The sequence below is a fragment of the Condylura cristata genome, unplaced genomic scaffold, assembly GCF_000260355.1.
Source record: "Condylura cristata isolate star-nosed mole 26May11 unplaced genomic scaffold, ConCri1.0 scaffold00004, whole genome shotgun sequence".
Lineage (NCBI taxonomy): Eukaryota > Metazoa > Chordata > Mammalia > Eulipotyphla > Talpidae > Condylura > Condylura cristata.
In genome coordinates, this window is record NW_004567105.1 from 60,679,086 (window position 1) to 60,700,222 (window position 21,137).

The following is a 21,137-nucleotide window of genomic DNA, read 5'->3' on the forward strand; positions in this document are numbered from 1 at the left end:
CCCCGCCCCTCTATGCCGCCTCCAGGTTGTTCCACGCGCAGAGACTGACCAACACCAACCTTCTCTTCGTGGTGGCCGAGAAGCCGCTGTGCAGCCAGTGTGAGGTGTATCGGCTGCTCCAGAAGGAGACACACTGTATCCTGTCCCCACCCCTACTAGCCGCCCGCGCCCCCTCCCTCTGCGCCCCTTCCGTGCCGCGGCTCCTTGACTCCCCACCCATGCCCAGCGGACGGCCCGGAACAGTGTGAACTGGTGCAGAGACCACGATACCGGAGAGGCCCGCACATCTGCTTCGACTACAACGCGACGGTGAGGAGAGGGGCGGGGTACCTGACACCCAGTTCCCCTCCCTCGGGCCGGCGGGTGTCCTGTGCCCTCCCCTGCCCCGCCCGCCCTGGCCGACCTGCTCTCGGTCTTTTTCCGCAGGAAGATACGTCAGATTGCGGCCGCGGAGCCTCCTTCCCGCCGTCACTGGGCGTCCTGGTGTCCCTGCAGCTGCTGCTGCTCCTGGGCCTGCCTCCGCGGCCGCAGCCTCAAGTCCACGCCCACGCCTCGCGCCGCCTCTGAACACCGCCCCCACCCCGCAGGCCCACCCTCCTCTCACCCTCCCCACCCTCCCCCGCCTTAGAGCCTAGCCTTCTCCCTCTTTAAAGGACCTGAGCGTGTTAGACCCTCCCCTAGAGTCTGAACTTGAGTGGGGTTCCCCCGAGGGCCTGTAGGTCTTTGGCCCCCAAGCCAGAGTCGCCATTGCCCCCTTCCCCCCCAACCCCTCCTCCCACCTCGATCCTTCTCATTCCCACTGGACGCACCCACCGCCAAGGCTGGCACACAGAAGCCACAGTACTGGTGCCAAACCAGGCCTCCACTGCCCACCCTGCCCGGCCCCAAAACTCCCTTTATGTGGGAGACCTACGCCCTGTCTCCTAACCTGCCCCTTCTGTCCCACCCAGGACCAAATTTGGATTTCCTGAGACTCGCGGAGGAAGTTGACATGGACAGTTTGCGACCCTGTGCACCCCAGCTTAATCAGGCAGGAGAGAGGTCCTGGGGCAGCCCCCCAATGGGCTTATGCCCCTCTCAGGCTTACAGCCACCTCCCCTCACTCCCAAAACCTGCAGGTGTCAAGACAGTGACAGCAGCACTGGGTCAGATACAACCCCATACACACCTGGAGCCCCAAGGGCAGAAACTGGACTCCACTCCATTAGACATGCTGTGGAGGGCACACACACAAACATTTGTACAATCACACACACACCATGGGGTAGGGTGGAGGTGGGGGCTCACAAAGCCTTACCCAAGGCTCGGGGTTGGTGGGAAAGTTGGCACTGCACACTCAATCCACTGCTCACCACCCACCTCTAAATCTGACCTGCAGCCCAACCGTCCTCCACCTCTAAAGCTGAATGTCAAAGCAGAAAAACAGTGCCAAATGCTGGGGCTGAGGGGGGAAGTCCCCTCTGGCCCACCCTAGCCGCCAGTGTTCCCTAAATGCCCCTCACCCAGCCAGGTGCTCATTGTAACCATTTCTCACTTAGTGTCAGGCCCCCAGTGGGACCACAAGCCCCTGCCTGCACCCCTCAGCAGAGGAACCCTCACCAGACATTGCCCTTTGCCTTAGCAGGGGTGACTTGATCTCTCCTGGCTGGGCCCCCGCAATCTGGCCCTTACATACTCAGGCCTGTGCCCACTCCCTGTCTCCTTCCTATTCACACGCACCTTCCCTGCCCCCAGGAGGCCTAACTGCTTCTCCCTGCTGAACACACACTTGCACGTGCACACACACATACACACACTCTACACACAGAGGCTGGGCCCAGGCACATCTCTTCACACCATTCATTCTGGTGATGTCCCCAAGGGCATCCCAGCCTGGGGACCACTGGGGGACTGAGGGCAGGGGAAAGTGGGCCATGGGGCTCAGATGGATTGGGAGGAGGGGGGAGGGTGATGCATTAATTAATGGCTCCGTTAATTAATGTCATGTTGCTTGTTGCTTTCTCAGTGTGTGTGTATGGTCCATGCCCGCTGCTGGTGGCAGGGTGGCGCCCGTGCTGCACACCCAGCCTAGATGCCAGCCGTGTCTTGTGGGGGCGTGTGTGTAACCGTAGTGTAGTCAGGTGCTCAATGGAGAATATAAAAATAAAAAAAGAATCAAACATATACAGAAAAAAATATATATTTTAAGTTTAAAAAACAGAAAAACAGACAAAACAATCCCCATCAGGTAGTTGTCCAACCCCCAGCTGGGTCTGATTCTTCTCATCACCCACCTGACCTGGCTGCCCCCTCACCTCAGGCTTGGGGGACTGGGGGGCCATTTCCTCTTCTCTGCCCTTTTTTTTGGTTGTTCTATTTTGTACAGACAAGTCGGAAAAACAAGTGACAAAAAAAGTCAAGAAACTTTGTAAAATATCGTGTGTGTGATTCCTTGTAAAATATTTTCAAATGGTTTATTACAGAAGATCAGTTATTAAATAATGTTCATATTTTCACTTCAAATGGTTCCATCCACTGTGTCTGCCCTGGGGTGAGTGAGGACTGGGGTGAAGACAAGTAGCCATGACTTCAGAGTCCTACTTCCTGCTCATCTGGTAAGGTGAAGGCCACCAGCAATCCAGGCCCCCAGCAGGTTAGGTCATGACACTTCCCAAGCTCCAAAGAGCCAGATCCTATCTCTCATGTAATCTTCTCAGAGCATCTGAGAAAGGCTGTCTTAAAAAATAATAAAAGGCTTCCTAAAGGCCCAAGGTCAGGAGAGTAAAGGAAAGAAGACAGATGAGATGCAGGCCTAGGGAGGTTCCAGCTAGAGGTCAGATCGCCCGGCCCAGCATGCAGGTTCATTACCTGGAGCAAAGGACAAGGACGTGGGTTGGGTCCAACACTGAGTGTTGCAGAGCACAGTCCTAATGTTCTGAAAAAGCCAGGCAGCCCCTCAGCACAACCTTTGTCCTGTCCTGGCCTAGGGAGAGTGGTCATGTGCTCCCTGTGGCCGCTGCTGTTCTTGCTAGAAACCAAAGCTGAGTCAGGTCTCCCTCCAGCCAGCCCTACAGTTTGTTCATTTTAATTGCAATCTTTTTCATTTCGATCCTAATTGGTATGACCTTCCTATTCTTTCCAAGACAGACTTATAACTACCAGAGCAGAGGTTTCCTGGTACTGCTGACAACTACTCCACATTCACCTGGTGAGCAGCCGACTGAGTCCCCACAGCAACCTTACAATTGGTTAGGTGCTGGTTTATCCCTGTAAGTCAGATAAGCTGACTGGTTTGGGGAGAACAGAAATCCCGACAAGAGCAAGAAACCAGCAAAGATTTCAGGGAGGAGGTAGCCTTTGGCCTAGGGCTGGGAGAACTTCAATGTTAAATATTGAGGAGGGCCTTCCAGGCCTTAGGGTCACTGGAAGAGCAAAGACTAATGACCCCTAAATTAATTAGCTCTTATGCCTGAAATAGCCTCAAAGTCCTGAGGTGGAGTTGGGAAATACAGAACATCCAACCAATTTGAATTTCAAATAAAGAATGAGTGTTATATAGTATGTTGTCCAGTATTACATAGCACATAACTACACTAAAAACATTTGGAACATGCTTATACTGAAAAATCCTTTGCTGTTTATCTAAAATTCAACTCTGACGAGGGCCCCTTGTATTCTGATTTGCTAAGCCTGGAAATGCCTCCATGGGGTGACTTCCAGTGGGAACCCAGACCCCCAAGTCAACGCCTTCTGTAACCTGGAAGGCTATGACTCATTGGCATTTGTATTAAAATCAATGGCTGAAAGGAAAAGATTTTGCACCTTTCAAATGCACTTTTAATTATATGCCCATGCTTTAAAAAGTAACTCAACATAGCAAAAAAAAAAAAAAAAAAAATCAGCCTACACAGGACATAACCTGCCAGAAACCATCAAAGCGGACCTGGGCCAGCCTGGGCCAAGGACTCCCCTCTTACCCTGAGTCAGTGATGAGAAGTCTCTGATGAGGAGGAGAGTCACTGGGAGCACTCCTGCCTCTGCCCTTTGGGGACAGAAGACCTGCGTTCGCCATGAGACTCCACCTCATTTGTTAGGACGGCCTGAGCCACACTCCCCCCGAGCAGCCAGGGAGAGCTGGTATATACACACCTTGATTCTCATGGTAGGTCCCGTCATAGCTACTTTATAAGTTCCATGAAATATAGTTTCAAATGGTTTCAGGAACGTGGCGAATGTCACACGGCCGCCAAATGGCAGAGCAAAAATTCCAACGTGGTCAGGCCCCAATCACCCCACACAACCTGGGTCAGGCATCCACCAGACAGAGGGGAGTTTCAGGAATTCGAGCACACTGTTACACACGCAGGGACCGTCCAACATTCTTACCCACACGCCTGCCGAGGGCACGCCGCTCAGATGTACGCGAAGAGAGCCACTCTCCCGGGACACTCAACAAGTGACTGGCACGGAGCTGTGCCGCAGCCGCACCCGCGCTCCCAGGACTAGCGGTGCAGGTTCCGCGTCCCCCAAGCCCAGAGGAAACGGCCGGCGGAGGGTTCTAAAAACTACAAGTCCCGCGCACACGCCCCGGCCCGGCCCGGCGCACAGCCTCCTGGGATTCGTAGTTTTACCCGGAAACTTGCTTTCCGCTCGTCCCCGGCTCGGGCAAGGACTCGGTGTCCCAGCATGCTGTGGAGCCGGAAGGCCGGCGCGCAGAGAACACCCCGCTGCGTCCCGGGGCGCGCAAGCGCACTGGTCCTGTTTGTCGGCACCGGAGAGGGGAGGAGGGACGGTCGAAGCCTGGACCCTGACCGAGCCGGAGCTGACCAGAGTGGATTCGGACCCAGAACTGGGCTCCAGTCCCTGCGGACTTTAGGACGCTGGAGTGAATGGAGGACGCCGAGCCCTGAAATCAACGCCAGCCTCCCGGGCCTGGTGCGAGGCGCGCCGGCCAGGCAGGCAGGCAGACGTGCCGAATCCGCCCAAGGCCTTTCCCCTGATCCCCGGCGAGGGGCTCAGGCCCTGGGCCCGCGACCAGCCCCGGCTTGGCCCGTGGGGACCCCAACCGGAAGTGGAGCCTTCACCCGGGCGATAGGCCAGCGACTAGGTCAGGCCCGGGCCTCCCGACGGGGCCGGACTGGAACGAGGCCCCGGGGAGGCCCCCTAGCCCACTAATCCCTTGCCCAAGACCGACGCCGGCAGGGAAGATGCAGCGCGCCCTGCCGGGTGCTCGCCAGCACTTGGGGGCCATCCTGGCCAGCGCCAGCGTGGTGGTGAAGGCCCTGTGTGCGGCAGTACTATTCCTCTACCTGCTGTCCTTCGCTGTGGACACGGGCTGCCTGGCGGTCACCCCAGGCTATCTCTTTCCGCCCAATTTCTGGATCTGGACCCTGGCCACCCATGGGTTGATGGAGCAGCACGTGTGGGATGTGGCCATCAGCCTGGCCACAGTAGTTGTAGCGGGACGTTTGCTGGAGCCCCTTTGGGGGGCTTTGGAGCTGCTCATCTTCTTTTCAGTGGTGAATGTGTCTGTGGGGCTGCTGGGGGCCTTCGCCTACCTCCTCACCTACATGGCTTCCTTCAACTTGGTCTACCTTTTCACAATCCGCATCCACGGCGCCCTGGGCTTCCTAGGTGGTGTCCTGGTGGCACTCAAACAAACTATGGGGGATTGTGTGGTCCTGCGAGTGCCCCAGGTACGCGTCAGCGTTGTGCCTATGCTGCTGTTGGGGCTGTTGCTGTTGCTGCGGCTGGCCACGCTGCTCCAGAGCCCGGCACTGGCTTCCTACGGCTTCGGGCTGCTCTCCAGTTGGGTGTATCTTCGCTTCTACCAGCGCCATAGCCGAGGCCGAGGGGACATGGCTGACCACTTTGCTTTCGCCACATTCTTCCCTGAGATCCTGCAGCCTGTGGTGGGGCTATTGGCAAACTTGGTGCATGGCCTCCTGGTGAAAGTAAAGATATGCCAGAAGACCGTGAAGCGCTATGACGTGGGTGCCCCGTCCTCCATCACCATCAGCCTCCCAGGCACAGACCCTCAAGATGCAGAGCGGAGAAGGTATTGTGGAATCTCCTGAAACTTGTCAAGCTCTGAGCACATTTCTTGATGGATCACATTCCATCTGTTGAGGTGCTTGCTGTATGTGGTGGCAGCCTAGTGTCAGGTGTTAGGGCAGATTCAGAAAGAGATAAAGAGCCAACTTTGAGAACTTGAGCAGTTAGTATTCCAGCTCCAGGTGTTTTTTCAACATTAGAGAATGAAAGTTCCCTTTTCTCACAGCTCGGGCCACTTGGTAAGTCTCAGGAAGTGCCCAGTTCCCCTTGGTGTGTGATAGGCTCATGGAGAGCCACTTACACATAACTGTGGCCTCGGCTTGGAATTGTGGCGGTCTAGCAGCGGTCCTGTGGAGCCAGAGTCTGCTGTTGGTTCTTTTTTCTGAGGTAGGGAGGGACAGGAAAGGAGACCTGGGCACCTTGAGATGCTCTCTGAGCCACTGCAATTGACAAATGCTGCACTGTGGCCTCTTTCTGGGTTTTCATTCACATGCTTTGCTTCTCTGCCACTTAATATTGAGGGGGAAGGTTGGGGTATAAGTAGACTTATCCTCGGTCCCCCAAAATGGCCTGTGTCACCAAACCCAGAGGACGTGCCACATGACCCACCAAGGGAGCCTGCTGACCACAGGTAGTGGAGACAGGCTTTTCATTATCCATAAACCAAGCCACCTGCACAATGAGGTGTCCCAGCTCAAGTAGTCACTAGCTGCACCTTGGGCAGGGCTGGTCAGGGCAGCATTTTAATCAGCTCTCAGGTCTGCGGACTGACCAATCAATGATCACAGCTCCATTCCTCGCCTTTTTCTTGAGGCAGTTACTGGAGTAGTGAAATCTTTCTGTACTTGTTACAGCTTCTGTTTTTGCTCTTGCCTTTTAAATCCAACAAGCATTACCTGTGCTCACTCTCCACTAGGGCTGTGGAGTTGAGCACAGGTCCCTTCCCCTCTTGAAGGAGTTTCCAGCCGGCCAAGGGCCACAGATTACTATGGTCCATGGTGGTAGCTGTGGAAAAGCACGCTCTCAGGTCTACGGACTGACCAGTGATCACAGCTCCATTCCTACAAGCTACAGAGCTTGATTTTGGGCCCCAAAGTATGTCTCTGTGACAGATGAGTCCTTATGAACAAGGTCTGTCTCCACCTTGCCTTATTGCCTCTAGTTAAGATGGGACCAGAAGGGGCAGCAGTCATGATAGTCATGACCCCTCCAGTAACAGGTTTTTTGGCTTGCTGACTGGTCATCAAAAAACTTCTGTTCAGGTCAAAAAAAAAAGGACAGGTGCAGAGGGGGTGGGGCTTCTCCGGGGGGTGAGTTCCTGCTATAGTCATATCGTTAGCTGATTTGGGGGTGCAGCCAGTTTCAACTCTGCTTGCTGCTCCCAGACCCAGATGATTACTAGTAAGGGGAGACAGTTTCCTATCTCTGACGCATGTGAGGAAGTGATTTACATGTCACTGCCTCTCTGCCTTGGCAGGTTTTAGACAGGCTTGACAAGAGAACCAGGAGTGGGAGTCTGGGTAGCGGTAGGGAAGAACGGCCCTGTCTGCCAGCTTGTCATGGAGCAGGCTGCAAGGCAAGTGGACGTGTGGAAGTGTGCCCAGGCTGCCTCCACTGTCTTGCTCCCTGGCTTGGTAGGGGGTGTGGGTTGTCTGCTGCCTCTGTTAAGTTTCCCCAGACTATCACCCATGCTGAGGCATCGGGCCCACAGTGGCCGCCCCTGGAAAATTAGCAGCATTCCACCTTCCCCAGCAGGGTCCTCGGGGCTACCCTGTTGGCTCTGGCTTGTGCCACACATGGGCTATTTTCCCTTCCTCTCTTCCCCAAGGACTCAGTAAGTCCCTGCCCTAACACATGTCCTGGTTGCTTTGAGGAGAGCACTGAGTTTGTTAGGAGGGGCAGGTTGACCCAAGTTGGCTCTACTTCCCGGCTGAGAGCCAAGGCAGGTGCTTGAATTTCAACCTCCTCCATAGACCTTTGCCAAGAGGCTAGAGACACCCCTAATAAGGAGAGGGGGAGGAATTATCCTTTCCTTGGATGTGATACCAGTGCTCAGGCAGAAACTCCAGTTTCTAGAGATGTCCTTCTCTTCTGCCTGGGGGCACCAACTCGGCCTACTCTGAAGCAACAGCCTCAGAACCTCAGAACCATTCCTGGGGCTGCCTGGTGGGCAGTCTGACAGCAGGCCAGTTGGCCTTCTCAGGTGGGAGGGTCCCCTGTTACAGAGGGAAAGCTCAGTAGCCTCTGGGTCATTCTGATGGCCTTTGGGCCCTCATCCAATCTCGGGGGAGCCCTGGGCCCTGCGTGGGGAAGCAGAACACTGCATGGTAAGAGGGGGTCAGCTCTGTGGGTGAAGCCTGCAGGGCATGAGCCAAGCTCACCCACAGTGACCTGTCATCTTTCCTCTGATACCAGGCAACTGGCCCTAAAGGCCCTCAATGAACGGCTAAAGAGAGTGGAGGACCAGTCTGTCTGGCCCAGCATGGATGACGATGAAGAAGAAGCTGCGGCCAAGGTGGACAGTCCCCTGCCCACAGACAAGGCCCCCACACTCCCAGGAAAAGGGGCTCCCCCAGAATCCAGCCTGATCACCTTCGAGGCAGCTCCCCAAAAGCTGTAACTCCTGACCACCTTGAGTGTAGCACCTCCTCTCCCAAGGCCCCCTTGACACCCTCTCAGCTTCTCCAGGGCTTTGACCACTCTGAGGAGAGGGAAGAAGGCTTCTTGGGGGTTTCTACAGCCGTCTGCTATTTCTCGCCAACACTACCCAGGACTGACTCTTGCTACCTGGATCCAACTCCAGACAACCACTATGCCAAGAATGGAGCCTCTTGAGGCATCAGCCAGCCAGGGCCATTTGAGGTAAGGCTGCCTCAGCAAGCAGCCCCACGCAGGTGGCTGCAGGGACACTCGTGCCACAGCTGCCGGGCCAGCCTAAGACTGGTTGCTGAGAGCCCTGGGCCAAGGCAAGGATTTGCCAAAAACATTCTGGGGGGCCAGCCAGTGCAGGAGCCAGCACTGGGCTGTACATCCCACCCAGCCCCAGAAGACTTTGTTCATGTCATGTTGAGATCTCTGATTCCCTGCGCTGTGGCCATGGCTGCTTCAGCACAGAAGAGCCGCCGCAACCAGGTATTTTCTACAGGACCACTTGAGTGGGCAGCCAAGCCCAGCCTCACAGTATCAATAAAGCAGTTCTTTGAGGTACGACTCCCACGCTCTGTCAGACCGCTTGTACCGCTCACTCATGCTCAACTGCAGAACTTAAGACAAGGACTCTCTCCTAGGTTCGAAGGTGTGGTCTGCCCTCAGCGCAGCTATATCAAGTGCCCACTCACTGCCCCACTCCCTTTTCTCCCCCGCTCCACCACCACATACATGCCCACCGTCAGACCACCTTCCAGAGCAGTCAGCTCAGACATTCACTTTCTCTCCCCTCTAACCCTGAGGCAGGGAGGCCCTCTTAACCCTCTACACCTTAAGTAGAGGATCTACATAATGAGCTGTTCTTGACTTACCACCAGAACGGAAGCCCCTCCCCAGGCTCTCCCCTGTTGTCATCCAGACCTACCTAACATCTGGACAGCACTGTGGACAGCTAGGGAGACAGGACACAGCTCTACCCTACACAGCTGCAGCCACAGTACCTGCTGGGAGAGCTTCAGCCTCTCAGTGAGCATCCACAGACAGGTACTCATCTTGCCCAAGAGCCCAGTTTTCTGTGCTGAAGGCATTAGGCACAGCTATTCCCAGCTCTGGGCTATTCTCCCCATGTCGTCTTTGGTTGATTTTTACTTTTATTTTTCTTTTTATCTCTACTGTAATTCCTGGTATAAGTGTGAACCAAGTTACTGGAGAGGCAATCTTACAATCCCACCTTTATACAGACATGATCCATATTTTCTCTGTGACAGCAGAGAGGAAGAAAGGGGAGGCACTCCAGCATGAAAAACAAGCAAGAAGGCAGTACACAGGACTCCTGCCTCAGTGCACCAGTGCTGAGGTGTCCTTATAACCTAATCATCTGTGAGAGTCCAGAAGGTTCCAGCCCAGTTCCAACACTGGGGGTAAATTCAGGCTTCCTTGGGCTGGGATGATCTCATGGCTGGATTCTTTTGCGGTACAGGTAAGCATTGCTCACCTGATTCATGATAACCAAGCTGGTGGTGACGGGACACAGCACAGCCAAGTACCAGACCCCACCAGTGACTGTGGCAGTGAACCAGAGTGAGCACATGCCCAACAAGAGGCTGGTACTACCCAACAGATAACCCACTAGCCCACTAGTAGCATGGTACAGCCTGAGCTTGGCCAGAGGCCATCGGGGCAGCAGTTTGGGGTAAAGCAGCCCCACTCCACCTGAGCACTGCAGCCCTGCCCACAGCACAGCGAGCAGCCCGGACCGTCCATGCCAGGTGGCCAGGTGGGCTTTGCCAAGCTGTTCCTTATGGAGGATGACGAGGCCCAGGCCAAGCAGCGCACACAGCAGGGCCAGCAGCTGCAGTGCCCAGTGGCAGCGTGTTCGGCCCTTCCTCGAGAGGGAGCGCAGCAGCGAACTCTCAGGAGAGAACACCAGCAGGGCCTCAGTCATCAGGAAAGAAAACTGGGGAAAGAGAGAGAAAAAAACTTAAATGCGACGCTGCTCAACAGAAAGGATAAGGGCTTTCGGTGCCTAAGCTGTCAGCCAGTCGGGACAGATTCACCTTCTTTGTTCTCCCCATTGACAAGAGTTCCCATTTGGTTGGGCAGGAATGAAGAATTCCATCTGGGACAGAACATCTACCCTGAGGAATCAGTAAGAGGCAGCTACCTTCCCCTTCTTCCTAGGTGCCATACTGAAATGTCATCTCTGCTATGTTACCAAGCAAATGAGGTTTGAGATGTGGCAGTTATAAATGATTCACAAGCTTGGGTTCCCTAACACACAATTGGATACAATTTCTTGGCAAGAGCTGGCTGCATGGGTGCACTGTTTTAGGGAAAATGAGGTGCATCACTATTAGGTAAAAGGGACTGACACCTGCAGTTTCTTGCCTAGATGTGAGTAAAGCTTCATTTTGTCCTTACAAAACCAACCCAATTTGCCCTGGGTATCAAATGTCTGGGATATAGGCCATGAGAAAGAATTGGAGCATGCAATTCCTCTAATTCCATCTCCCACACTAGATACTGTGTCCATAAGGATTCAGACACCACTATACCCATATTCCCTCCCACCCAAAAGTTGGCCAGACCCTCTACTTACAGCTAGAGACATAAGCACCGGATGCCAGGAGAACAGACCTGAAATGAGAAGAGGAGGCCTTTTGGTTCTGAGGCAAGAAGACCCCACCATAACGATCCCAGCAGGCTAAGGAACATAGGCAACCCACCACCCGAAGATGCTACCAAAATGTGAACCTCCTCTTGAAACAAGCTGACCCCAATACCTGTCCTCTCTTCATTCCTCCCTAGACTAGAGACCATGCTTTGCCACTTTCTGGCAGTCCTCCCTTCTTCCCCGAGCCCATCCCAAAGGCAGCCAAGTGTAGAACCAAAATAAAGTAAGAGAAGTTACATATTCTGTGGGGTTTGGCCAACCTGGCACATACCTCACATACCTTATCTGCCCCTTGCCCTACTTATAACTCCAGTATAGCAGGCCTATTACCAGGAGTCAGACCCATGGCTTCCTATTGATCCTGTTCCCCTAGGAAAGTGGCACTTTTCTCCCCAGAGGTCAACTATGAATTCTACTTACTGGAGCCAGGCCTGGCAAGCACAGCCACAAAGATGGTGAAGCCCAAGGCCACAAGGTGGGCAGCAGCTCCAGAGGCAGTGCGCAGTGCTCGGTAGATGTGTGATTCCGTCTCCACAGAAAGGGTCATGGTCAACCAGGTCTCTAGCTTCCGGCTGAAAGCACAGTAGAGTGAGCAAGCTTGGATGCCTGCTATCCACTCCTCCCACTGAAGCAAGGGTTGCAGGTCAAGAATGCACCCTCTTCTAAGAAGTTAAGATAAAAAGGGACAGTACCAAGAAAAGTGCCAGTCACAATAAACCAATCATATGCCGGCGGCCTGTCAGGAAGTACCTACACGTAAACTGGCCCACCTTCCAGGTAGGATGCGCAAGACACAGTAATAGACTACAAATCCCAGCGTGCTTCACGCCGTCGCCTGGTGGGAGAGCCAGCTGTAAGGGCGTGAAGCACTACGGATATTGTAGTTCCCAGTTGTGCCGGCAAAGCAGCGTGAATCCCTCTACGCGCAGCCTCTCTGCGTTCCGCTGTCATGCTACCCCTACGCGCTAAGGACTCACCTGCCCCAGCCGCAGCGCCGGCCTGATACGGTGGTTTCCTCCGGAGATATCACGGTAATGGGGGCCAGCCTCGCGCGCCGCCTCTCTGTCGTGGAGTCGCTTCACTTCCGGGTGCGACGACGTCTACCGACCCGCGACTTCCTGAGATAAGGCCCTCACCCTTCCCCCCAACCAAAGTTTGCGTCGCGCTGCGCAGGCGCTGTTGAGCAGACGCGTTCACGGTCTGAGAGTGCGCAGGCGTGCGTGATTGGATGGCCCAGGCTTGGGGGCTGTTTCTGACAGGTGTTTTTAGGGGTCGGGGTGCCAGAAGCTTCGCACCCGAATCTCGCTAGCGCCATGGGCAGCAGCTGCCGCATTGAATGCATATTCTTCAGCGAGTTCCACCCCACGTTGGGACCCAAGATCACCTATCAGGTACCAACTGGGGTCTCCGGGTTGGGGGAGGGAGGGGAAGGACGCGCTTGGCCACTCACCCAGCTGTCTAGAGGCGGTGGATCCAGGTGCTGCCGGCAGGCCATGCTTTCTTCGCAGAGAACTCTGAATGGAAAGGATACTTAACCCCAGGCCCTGGCTCCAGATGTGGTGGGTCAGACAATGATCACATAGGCCGTGATTGTGGGAAATAATAGTGTAGGAGCCAGGGGAGGTTCTAGGTCCCAGGAGAGATGGTCCACTAGTATTCCTACATGCATAGGAGTTTTAGAGGAGAGTGTGTAGCCAGTAGAGAGTGCAGCATATACAACAGCCAAGAGATGAGTGAGAACATAGAGTATATTTGAAAACACAAAGTAGTAGTAGACCTGGGTGGGTGGGAAACCCTGAAGAAGAGGATTTAGGCTTTGGGGTCACCTGCCATACTCTACCTAGTCTTGAAGAATGGAGCCTCTTACCATTCTGTTCCCCAGGTCCCTGAAGACTTCATCTCCCGGGAGCTCTTTGATACAGTCCAGGTGTACATCATCACCAAACCGGAGCTGCAGAACAAGCTCATCACTGTGTGAGACCCTAGCATGAGGGGGGAGAGGGGCATTCCTAGGAGAAGTGGACAGGTTTGGAGGTGGGAGGAACCTGACTTTGTTCCCATCTCTTACCCCATCCAGCACAGCCATGGAGAAGAAACTGATTGGCTGCCCTGTGTGCATTGAGCATAAAAAGTACAGCCGAAATGCCCTGCTCTTCAACCTAGGTTTTGTGTGTGATGCCCAGGCCAAAACCTGTGCCCTCGAGCCCATTGTCAAAAAGCTGGCTGGTTACCTGACCACTCTGGAGGTCTGCATTATGATGGCTTGGGTGGAGGGCAGGCAGAGTTGGGGAAGGTGTTCCCACATCTCTAACCTAGGGACATACCAGGGTAGAATGTTAGCGATGGCTTCTGAGGTGTGTCCACCATGCTGTCTATACTCTATCCAGCTGGAGAGCAGTTTCGTGTCCACTGAGGAAAGCAAGCAGAAGTTGGTGCCCATCATGACCATCTTACTGGAGGAGCTAAATGCCTCAGGCCGATGCACTCTGCCTATTGGTATGGCCCAGCCTCTGCAATGACAATAAAAGGGTAAAGAAGGAAAGGGAAAGTGATAGAGGAAGTTGAACTCTGCCAAGGACAAGACTCATGAACAAATTGGTGGCCACCAAATGTCCATGAGCTGGGCTGATTCATCTAGAGACCACAGTAGATGATCAGGCTGGGGATACCAGACCTGTCCAGCTTTGCTTCTTAGGCATGTGCTTTCTCTTCTCTGGATTGCAGTCTCCTGCCCCATGTAAAGGAAAGATTGGCCTACCCAAAAACTACCTGCCAAGGGTTTCTGGGGGGAGTGGATGGTGATTGAGGGTCTCTTAGAAGAAATGTACTGAAGATATGAATGGGGCCTCTGCAGATGAGTCCAACACCATCCACTTGAAGGTGATTGAGCAGCGACCTGACCCTCCTGTAGCTCAGGAATACGATGTGCCTGTCTTTACCAAGGACAAGGAAGATTTCTTCAACTCACAGTGGGACCTCACCACACAACAGGTATGCCAGCCCTCCCTGAGTACTATCACCTGTGGCCGGTCATAGCCCAGAGTCATTCCACCTGTCCTGACTTTGCCCTGCTCAGATCCTGCCCTACATTGATGGTTTCCGCCATGTCCAGAAGATTTCAGCTGAAGCAGATGTGGAGCTCAACCTCGTGCGCATTGCCATCCAGAACCTGCTGTGAGTGGGGCCAGGCATGCCCAGGACGGGGAAGGGCCCAGGGCCCTGAGTGTGGGTATTGAGAAGTCATGACCTCAGAAGCTGAGCACAGTTATCTCCCCCAGGTACTATGGTGTGGTGACACTTGTGTCCATCCTCCAGGTAGGTGAGCCTGAGTTCTGTTAACTGGAGAGCGGCTCATCCAGAGGCTTATGTGCCAGGGAGAGTTTGGGGGTATGTCAAATTTCCAAACCCTTCGCTCAAGCCCATGCTTCTTGCTGCCCTCCAGTACTCCAATGTGTACTGCCCAACACCCAAGGTCCAGGACCTAGTCGACGACAAGTCCCTGCAGGAGGCATGTCTGTCCTATGTGACCAAGCAAGGTAATGGCAGGCTTTTGGGGAGGTCACATGGGGAGAACACGGCCATCCAGAGAGCTGACCCCTGGCACCCATAGGGCACAAAAGGGCCAGTCTCTGGGATGTATTCCAGCTGTACTGCAGCCTGAGCCCTGGCACAACTGTGAGAGACCTCATTGGCCGCCATCCCCAGCAGCTGCAGCATGTTGATGAACGGTCAGTGGGGGAGCCCCTGGGGCGGGAGGGTTTCCTGAGGGCAAGCACACTCATTGTCTCTCCAGAACCCTGGGTCAAAAAGGAACAGGAGAGTCCCAGTGAGCAGAATCATGTGGGACTGCTAGTCTAGGGAGGCTTCCTGGAGGTGATGGATGTGGAGTCCAATCTGGACACCCAGACTGCAGTCCCTCAACCCTCTCTCCCTCACCCCCCCACCACAGGAAGTTGATCCAGTTCGGGCTTATGAAGAACCTAATTCGGCGACTACAGAAGTATCCTGTGCGGGTGTCTCGGGAGGAGCGGAGCCACCCTGCCAGGCTTTACACAGGTTGCCACAGCTATGATGAGATCTGCTGCAAGACAGGTGGAGATAGGCAAGGCAGGTGGGGTGGGGGCAGGGCAGGGCAGCCAAGAGACGGTTGCTGACCTCCTCTCCATGATCCTACTCAGGCATGAGCTACCACGAGTTGGATGAGCGACTGGAAAATGACCCCAACATCATTATCTGCTGGAAATGAGGCTATTGTAGGCTGGACAAAGCATATGGCTAGGGCTACTCTCTTGCTAAGCCCTGCCTGTTGTATTGAGGGATTGACCAACAGACCAGTCCACACTGTCTCAAGGTTGACCCTCAGTTTTGTAAATAAAGTCACCCATTTCTACCTACCTTTATTGAGTACCACTTCTAAGCTGGGGCTACCAAAGAACCAGCTATGAATGAAATAGTCATGGTCCCAGTGCCTTGGAGTGCCATCTGGCAAGCAGGACCATCAGAGGATAAGTAAATGTGCCCACTTGAACCAAAATAAACATCCACAAAGAAATAGTAAGAAAGGTGTAATGAAAAGTGAATTGGGATGGGAACTGGACTGCTCTGGGGTACATGGGTAGGGAAGTCCTCAATGGGGCGGAAAGAAGGACCAGTACTCCAGGTAGAAGAAAGGTGCAAAATTCCCAAAGCAAAAACCGCATCGGGATGCATGAAGAACCTAAAGGAGCGTCTATGGCCCTGTAACATAGGAGGCAAAGGGAATGGGATCAAAGAGGGATGTCCTGACGGAGGAGGAGGTTAAGAGCTTCATACTGCTGAGCTGCTGGAGAGCTGCTGTGGACCAAGCATTTTGAGGGCCATAGGCAGCCACTGACTCCCTTCCCTATACAAGGGAAGCTTTAGGCTCCCTTCCCTATGCAAGGTGTATCTTATATACACCTTAAAGACTCCTGGCTGCTCAGGGTCAAAGAGTGGAAGTAAGCCCCGCAGCGGTTTAGACAACCTGTCCTGGAACGCAGAGTTGTGGGCCCAACACAGTATTTCGGGGGTAGAGCCCTCAGATGGAGCTGGGTGCCAGAAATCGTGGGGCGAGGAAGCTATAGAGAAGGTTATCGTGTGCGCTGAGATGAAGCGGCAGCAAGTGCTGGCGGGCTGGGGTTACTCATCCTTGTGCTCCACGTCCAAGGACACGTCCTAGGCCACGGGAGCCGAATTCAGAAAGGGCGCGTGCGTAGCCGTGGGTCGTGAGAAGGAAAGTGCTAGGACTCCAAACAGGTCTGCTACCTACAATCTGGCAGGCGGGCGAAAAGGACGCCAGCGGGTGGGGATCCGGTCCGCGCAGGAACGCGGCAGAGGCGGGGCCGGGACGCACTGCGCAGGCGCCGAGCTAGCCGTTTCCATGGCGACGAGAACTCACCGACCCACGCGATCCAACTGCTCCACAACCGTTGTGCGTTTGAGTTAGGTTCCTACAGAAGCGGTTGTCCCAAGTGTGTTAGCACCCCACTTCCCTCGTTACTGCTGCCTAGGGTCAGCCGACCCTGCCGTTCTGCTTTCTGGCCGGCCAGGGCATGGGAGACTTAGAGCTGCTGCTGCCCGGAGAAGCCGATGTGCTGGTGCGGGGACTGCGCAGCTTCCCGCTGCGCGAGATGGGCTCAGAAGGGTGAGGCAGCTGGATCGAGGGGTCAGACAGAATCATAGGGTCATATTCCTGGCGGGGGGGGGGAGGACTTGACTTGGGGGGAGGATTTGTGTGAAGAGCCCCCATGTGGGAAGGCAAAGCTTTCTGAGAGGAGATGGATATGGTCCTGAGCCCCTTCTAACATCTCTAGCTCAACTTGGGCTTCAGTAAGACCCAACCCCCACCCCCACTTCATCCCCACACATGTGCACCCAAATGCACACACACCCCTGCTCTGGGGCAGGTGGAACCAGCAGCATGAGAACCTGGAGAAGCTGAATATGCAGGCCATCCTTGATGCCACAGCCAGCCAGGGGGAGCCCATCCAGGAGCTGCTGGTCACCCATGGGAAGGTATGCTGGAATCACAGAGTTCTTGCCTTTCCACTTCCACACGTGCCCAAGCCCCACCTCACCACTCCACCCCTCAGGAACACGTCAGGTTCCTGCTCTCCCCCTGGCTGATATATCTGTCCAAAGAAGGAAGTGTGTGATACATTGGATGTCGTGTTTGTTGTGGACAGGACCTTGGCGCACCAGGCCAGGTTCCGGCATCGGTTGATTAAGATATGGTCAGGGATGGCAGAACAGCTCAGGCCCAGAGCGTCAAAGCCATTCCTGAATAGACTGTAAGGCAGAGGAGGCTCCCGCTGGAGTGGGGGTGGGACTTTGTCATGGAAGGAGGCTGCCTTCCTTTGGGGGTGAGAGAGAAACCAGGAATTAACCTGACTGGAAAATGACCCAGATAGAAAAGTGTTCTTCTGAGGGGAAAAAAAAAAAAAAAAAAGGTGGAGCCCTCTATTCTGAATAAGAGTGAGGTCAAGGTGGAGCCCTCTATTCTGAATAAGAGTGAGGTCAAGATACATAAGAATATAGATAATAAGAGTGAGGTCAAGATACATAAGAATTTTGGAGGGCACAGAGAAGAGGGACAAGAAAGTGGGCATGGGCAGGAGGCCTGACCTGAGAGAGACACCTGGATGGATCAAGGGGGAGAGGGTGCAGGTGCTGGGGGAGTAAGACAGCCTGGGGGTAAGGTAAGGACCTTGGGAGCATGGACAATGGGAAGCTACGGGGGTAGCCCCACAGAAATGTTGGGGCCACTTGAAATGAAGGTCTAAGCTACAGGGGAGTGGTTACTCGTGGGGCATGGGAGAGTCTAGGAGAATTTGAGCTGAGCCTAGGATGAGAGGACTGGCAGGCCAAGATAGGCCCAACTCACGCCTGTCCTATCTCCTGCCCTTCCAAGATCCCAACCCTGGTGGAGGAGCTGATTGCAGTAGAGATGTGGAAGCAGAAGGTGTTCCCTGTGCTGTGCAAGCTAGAGGACTTCAAGCCCCAAAACACCTTTCCCATATACATGGTGGTGAGCTGCGCCCTGGCTCATACCCTCACCCATCCCATCAGAGGATCCTGGACGAGAGAGGATAAAAGGTAGCCCTATCTCTCCCCCAGCAGCCTTGGGTCCCTGTCTTTTTTATCTGGCAGGTACACCATGAGGCCTCCATCATCAACCTCCTGGAAACAGTGTTCTTCCACAAGGTGAGGCACCATCCTGCCCCCAGGCTACTGCTCCAGACCTGGCCTGGCAGAAAGCCCTGGTTGAAGGAGGATATCAGAGACAGAATGCTTACCCTCTGCCTGCCTCTAGGAGGTATGTGAGTCAGCAGAGGACACGATCTTGGACCTGGTGGATTATTGCCACAGAAAACTGATCCTGTTGGTAGCCCGGAGTGGTCGTGGTGCCCCCCCTGAGGAGGAGGAGTCTCAGTACAGCAACCCCATGCAGGTGGGCTGAGGTTCCCTGGGCTCGACTAGGGCTAGTAAACTCAGACTCCACAAGGCCTGGGCAGGCAGTTTGAGCTGTGTTTGGCTCACCCAGGAGCTGCAAAAGCAGGCAGAGCTGATGGAATTTGAGATCTCACTGAAGGCCCTCTCAGTGCTGCGTTACATCACAGACTGTGTGGATAGGTAGGCCTGGGGTCTGCGGTGGAGGCCTGAGGTTGGGCTTGTAGCCTCTGCTCATCTCTCCCCACCTTTCTCTAGCCTTTCCCTGAGCATGTTGAGTCGCATGCTCAGTACCCACAACCTGCCTTGTGTCCTGGTGGAGCTGCTGGAGCACAGTCCCTGGAGCCGACAGGAAGGAGGTAAGCTCCTCCCCCTCCTGCTCAAGTCCCCAACCCAGAGCTTCCAAGACATCCTCCAGAATTGAAGAAAGGCATCTTGCACACAGTAGGCAAACTCTTCCCCCTTAGCCCACAGAGGATATCAGGATGCCTCACCCAAGATGGGTCTAGACGCTCCTGTACAGCAGGCAAAGCCCATGTGGCCACCACTGATGTTGACTGTGCTCTGAAGTGAGCAGATCCCCTGCCTGGGCAACTCCTGTGCCCAGGCATCAGTCAGTTCCCCAGACAGGCAGCTTCCTCACAGAGCATGCAACTCCTGAATTGTGTGCTGGTTTCTCTCCCCAGGCAAGCTGCAGCAATTTGAGGGTGGCCGTTGGCAGACAGTGCCCTCCTCAGAGCAGCAAAAGCTGAGGAAGTTGGATGGGCAGGTCTGGATTGCCCTGTACAACCTGCTGCTGAGTTCCGAGGCCCGGGCTCGCTACTGCCTCACAAGTTTTGCCAAGGGACAGCTGCTCAAGGTGGGGAACACATCCCACGCCAGCCCAAGCACTGTTTATCTTGCCCACCCACCCTCCTCAGCCCCAGTCCTCTTTCCTACCTTAGATGATGCAGCAACTGGTAGGACATAGGCACCCTCAGCCTAGCCTGACCTAGGCCTCTCTGTTCCTTCACCCTCTGGTCAACACTGACTCACACTGGTCTCCCCTGAACACCCTTGCAGCTTCGGGCTTTCCTCACAGACACACTACTCGACCAGTTGCCCAATCTGGCCGACCTGCAGGCTTTCCTGACCCACTTGGCACTAGCTGAAACCCATCCCCCTAAGAAAGACCTGGTATTGGAACAGGTAAGCGCTGGGAAATTCGTTGCTTAGGACAACCACCCACTTTGCCAATTCCTCCCGGCCACTCTCCACTTCTCTCCCCCAGATCCCGGAAATCTGGGAGCGGCTGGAGCGCGAGAACAGAGGCAAGTGGCAGGCTATTGCCAAACACCAGCTACGACATGTGTTCAGTCCCTCAGAGCAGGACCTGCGGCTGCAGGCACGGAGGTGAGGTCTGCTGAGCAGGCAGAAGGGGTGGAAGGCATGCAAAAAGGGTGGGCACGGGCAGGGGTGCTCCTGTGCTCCCATCTCTACGAGAGGCCCAGTCAGACCCTGCTGACCCCTTTCCCAGGTGGGCTGAGACCTACAGGCTTGATGTGCTAGAGGCAGTGGCTCCAGAGCGGCCCCGCTGTGCCTTCTGCCATGCAGAGGCCTCCAAGCGTTGTTCACGGTGCCAGAATGAGTGGTACTGCTGTAGGTGGGTATATCCTACCGCCCTGGACCCCACTCCCGTAGCTGCCCCAGGCACTGCCATCCTTACCGCCCCGCCTGCCTCCAGGGAGTGCCAAGTGAAGCACTGGGAGAAGCACGGGAAGGCTTGTGTCCTAGCTGCCCAGGGTGACCGAGCCAAGTGAAGGCTACAGCTACTGACTACAGGCCTCCCGTGCTGACTACAACCCATCCGGAGTGTGCTTGCTTCTGAACCTCGGAGTCCCACCCTGCAGGTGATGCGCATAGGGAGGTGAGGTACAACTGCTGGCCCCGTCTCTCCCAGCGCAGCAGCACTGGCTTCCTGCCCCACCCGCGGCAGGCTGAGGGTGATGCCTCAGCAAGCTGACAAAGAAGGCCTGGGCGCGGGGCGAGGCCCGGATGTGGGGACCCTCTTCCTCCAACACAGTAAAGCTGGCCTCCAGAAACATGCTTGTCTCCGTGTGGCCCGTTGTGGTCTTCGTAGTCGTCGTCGTTAGGGGGAGGGGACTTGCACACAGGATGAAAGGCGGGCAGGGAGGGGGAGCGGGGACTCTTCTGAGCTGGCTGCTGCTGCTGCCTCCTCACTCCGCCCGGCCTGCGGGCCGACACCGCCAGATTTCCATTGCACGGCTCTCCCCAGACGCTCTCCCGCTGCCGCCCTCCCGGCATCCCGGGGGCGGCG

At 55.0% G+C, this 21,137-nt stretch overlaps 5 protein-coding genes across 13 annotated transcripts in view; 4 read left to right on the forward strand and 1 right to left on the reverse strand.

Annotated features, from left to right (window-relative positions):
• The window catches only part of CACNA2D2 (calcium channel, voltage-dependent, alpha 2/delta subunit 2), a 130,161-nt gene extending 127,229 nt beyond the window's left edge, over positions 1–2,932 (forward strand). For 4 of the 6 annotated variants that reach the window (XM_012720389.1, XM_012720390.1, XM_012720393.1 and 1 more), the window contains 3 exons: positions 26–135; positions 227–309; positions 427–2,932. In XM_012720389.1, the coding sequence (XP_012575843.1) occupies positions 26–135; positions 227–309; positions 427–567 (334 nt within the window). In that variant the 3' untranslated portion in view covers positions 568–2,932. Of the gene's footprint in view, positions 1–25; positions 136–220; positions 310–426 lie in introns of all 6 variants that reach the window. The other 2 variants (XM_012720388.1, XM_012720391.1) reach the window with 1 other exon arrangement.
• Positions 2,933–4,727: 1,795 nt separating this feature from the next.
• TMEM115 (transmembrane protein 115) lies at positions 4,728–9,243 on the forward strand. The gene is made up of 2 exons (XM_004676121.2): positions 4,728–6,037; positions 8,449–9,243. Exons 1-2 carry the CDS (start codon positions 5,187–5,189, stop codon positions 8,651–8,653), a joined length of 1,056 nt encoding a protein of 351 aa, XP_004676178.1. The 5' UTR covers positions 4,728–5,186; the 3' UTR covers positions 8,654–9,243.
• Positions 9,244–9,817: 574 nt separating this feature from the next.
• Positions 9,818–12,457, reverse strand: LOC101622937 (cytochrome b561 domain-containing protein 2). 2 transcript variants are annotated; one of them, XM_004676122.2, is made up of 4 exons: positions 12,331–12,457; positions 11,774–11,925; positions 11,279–11,316; positions 9,818–10,636 (listed from the first exon to the last, which is right to left on the reverse strand). In XM_004676122.2, exons 2-4 carry the CDS (start codon positions 11,898–11,900, stop codon positions 10,133–10,135), a joined length of 669 nt encoding a protein of 222 aa, XP_004676179.1. In that variant the 5' UTR covers positions 11,901–11,925; positions 12,331–12,457; the 3' UTR covers positions 9,818–10,132. The 2 variants fall into 2 exon arrangements, with proteins under 2 accessions (XP_004676179.1, XP_012576051.1); XM_012720597.1 differs by lacking the exon at positions 12,331–12,457 and adding an exon at positions 12,046–12,134.
• A 107-nt stretch (positions 12,458–12,564) lies between these two features.
• On the forward strand, positions 12,565–15,905 carry NPRL2 (nitrogen permease regulator-like 2 (S. cerevisiae)). Of its 2 annotated transcripts, XM_004676123.2 has the most exons (11): positions 12,565–12,744; positions 13,236–13,327; positions 13,431–13,599; positions 13,741–13,849; positions 14,208–14,344; positions 14,430–14,527; positions 14,632–14,668; positions 14,796–14,889; positions 14,964–15,081; positions 15,303–15,445; positions 15,532–15,905. In XM_004676123.2, the coding sequence occupies exons 1-11, from the start codon at positions 12,667–12,669 to the stop codon at positions 15,597–15,599; spliced, it is 1,143 nt and encodes a 380-aa protein (XP_004676180.1). In that variant the 5' UTR covers positions 12,565–12,666; the 3' UTR covers positions 15,600–15,905. The 2 variants fall into 2 exon arrangements, with proteins under 2 accessions (XP_004676180.1, XP_012576050.1); XM_012720596.1 differs by lacking the exon at positions 12,565–12,744 and having other exon boundaries at positions 13,248–13,325.
• Positions 15,906–16,812: 907 nt separating this feature from the next.
• ZMYND10 (zinc finger, MYND-type containing 10) lies at positions 16,813–20,895 on the forward strand. 2 transcript variants are annotated; one of them, XM_004676124.2, is made up of 12 exons: positions 16,813–17,015; positions 17,278–17,386; positions 18,282–18,398; positions 18,521–18,574; positions 18,684–18,821; positions 18,915–19,003; positions 19,079–19,179; positions 19,507–19,679; positions 19,883–20,008; positions 20,091–20,212; positions 20,337–20,462; positions 20,544–20,895. In XM_004676124.2, exons 1-12 carry the CDS (start codon positions 16,924–16,926, stop codon positions 20,617–20,619), a joined length of 1,323 nt encoding a protein of 440 aa, XP_004676181.1. In that variant the 5' UTR covers positions 16,813–16,923; the 3' UTR covers positions 20,620–20,895. The 2 variants fall into 2 exon arrangements, with proteins under 2 accessions (XP_004676181.1, XP_012590494.1); XM_012735040.1 differs by having other exon boundaries at positions 16,938–17,015; positions 17,291–17,386.
• The last annotated feature ends 242 nt before the right edge of the window (positions 20,896–21,137 follow it).

Coding starts and splice junctions, on each gene's coding strand:
- LOC101622937 (XM_004676122.2), bottom strand. CDS start 11,900: ATGACCCTTTCTGTGGAGACGGAATCACACATCTACCGAGCACTGCGC. Junction 11,317..11,773: donor GCTTGCCAGGCCTGGCTCCA/GTAAGTAGAATT, acceptor TTCTCATTTCAG/GTCTGTTCTCCTGGCATCCG. Junction 10,637..11,278: donor CGGTGCTTATGTCTCTAGCT/GTAAGTAGAGGG, acceptor CTCTTTCCCCAG/TTTTCTTTCCTGATGACTGA.
- TMEM115 (XM_004676121.2), top strand. CDS start 5,187: ATGCAGCGCGCCCTGCCGGGTGCTCGCCAGCACTTGGGGGCCATCCTG. Junction 6,038..8,448: donor CAAGATGCAGAGCGGAGAAG/GTATTGTGGAAT, acceptor CTCTGATACCAG/GCAACTGGCCCTAAAGGCCC.
- NPRL2 (XM_004676123.2), top strand. CDS start 12,667: ATGGGCAGCAGCTGCCGCATTGAATGCATATTCTTCAGCGAGTTCCAC. Junction 13,850..14,207: donor CCGATGCACTCTGCCTATTG/GTATGGCCCAGC, acceptor GGGCCTCTGCAG/ATGAGTCCAACACCATCCAC. Junction 14,890..14,963: donor GTCCTATGTGACCAAGCAAG/GTAATGGCAGGC, acceptor TGGCACCCATAG/GGCACAAAAGGGCCAGTCTC.
- ZMYND10 (XM_004676124.2), top strand. CDS start 16,924: ATGGGAGACTTAGAGCTGCTGCTGCCCGGAGAAGCCGATGTGCTGGTG. Junction 18,399..18,520: donor CCTTTCCCATATACATGGTG/GTGAGCTGCGCC, acceptor TTTATCTGGCAG/GTACACCATGAGGCCTCCAT. Junction 20,463..20,543: donor AATGAGTGGTACTGCTGTAG/GTGGGTATATCC, acceptor GCCTGCCTCCAG/GGAGTGCCAAGTGAAGCACT.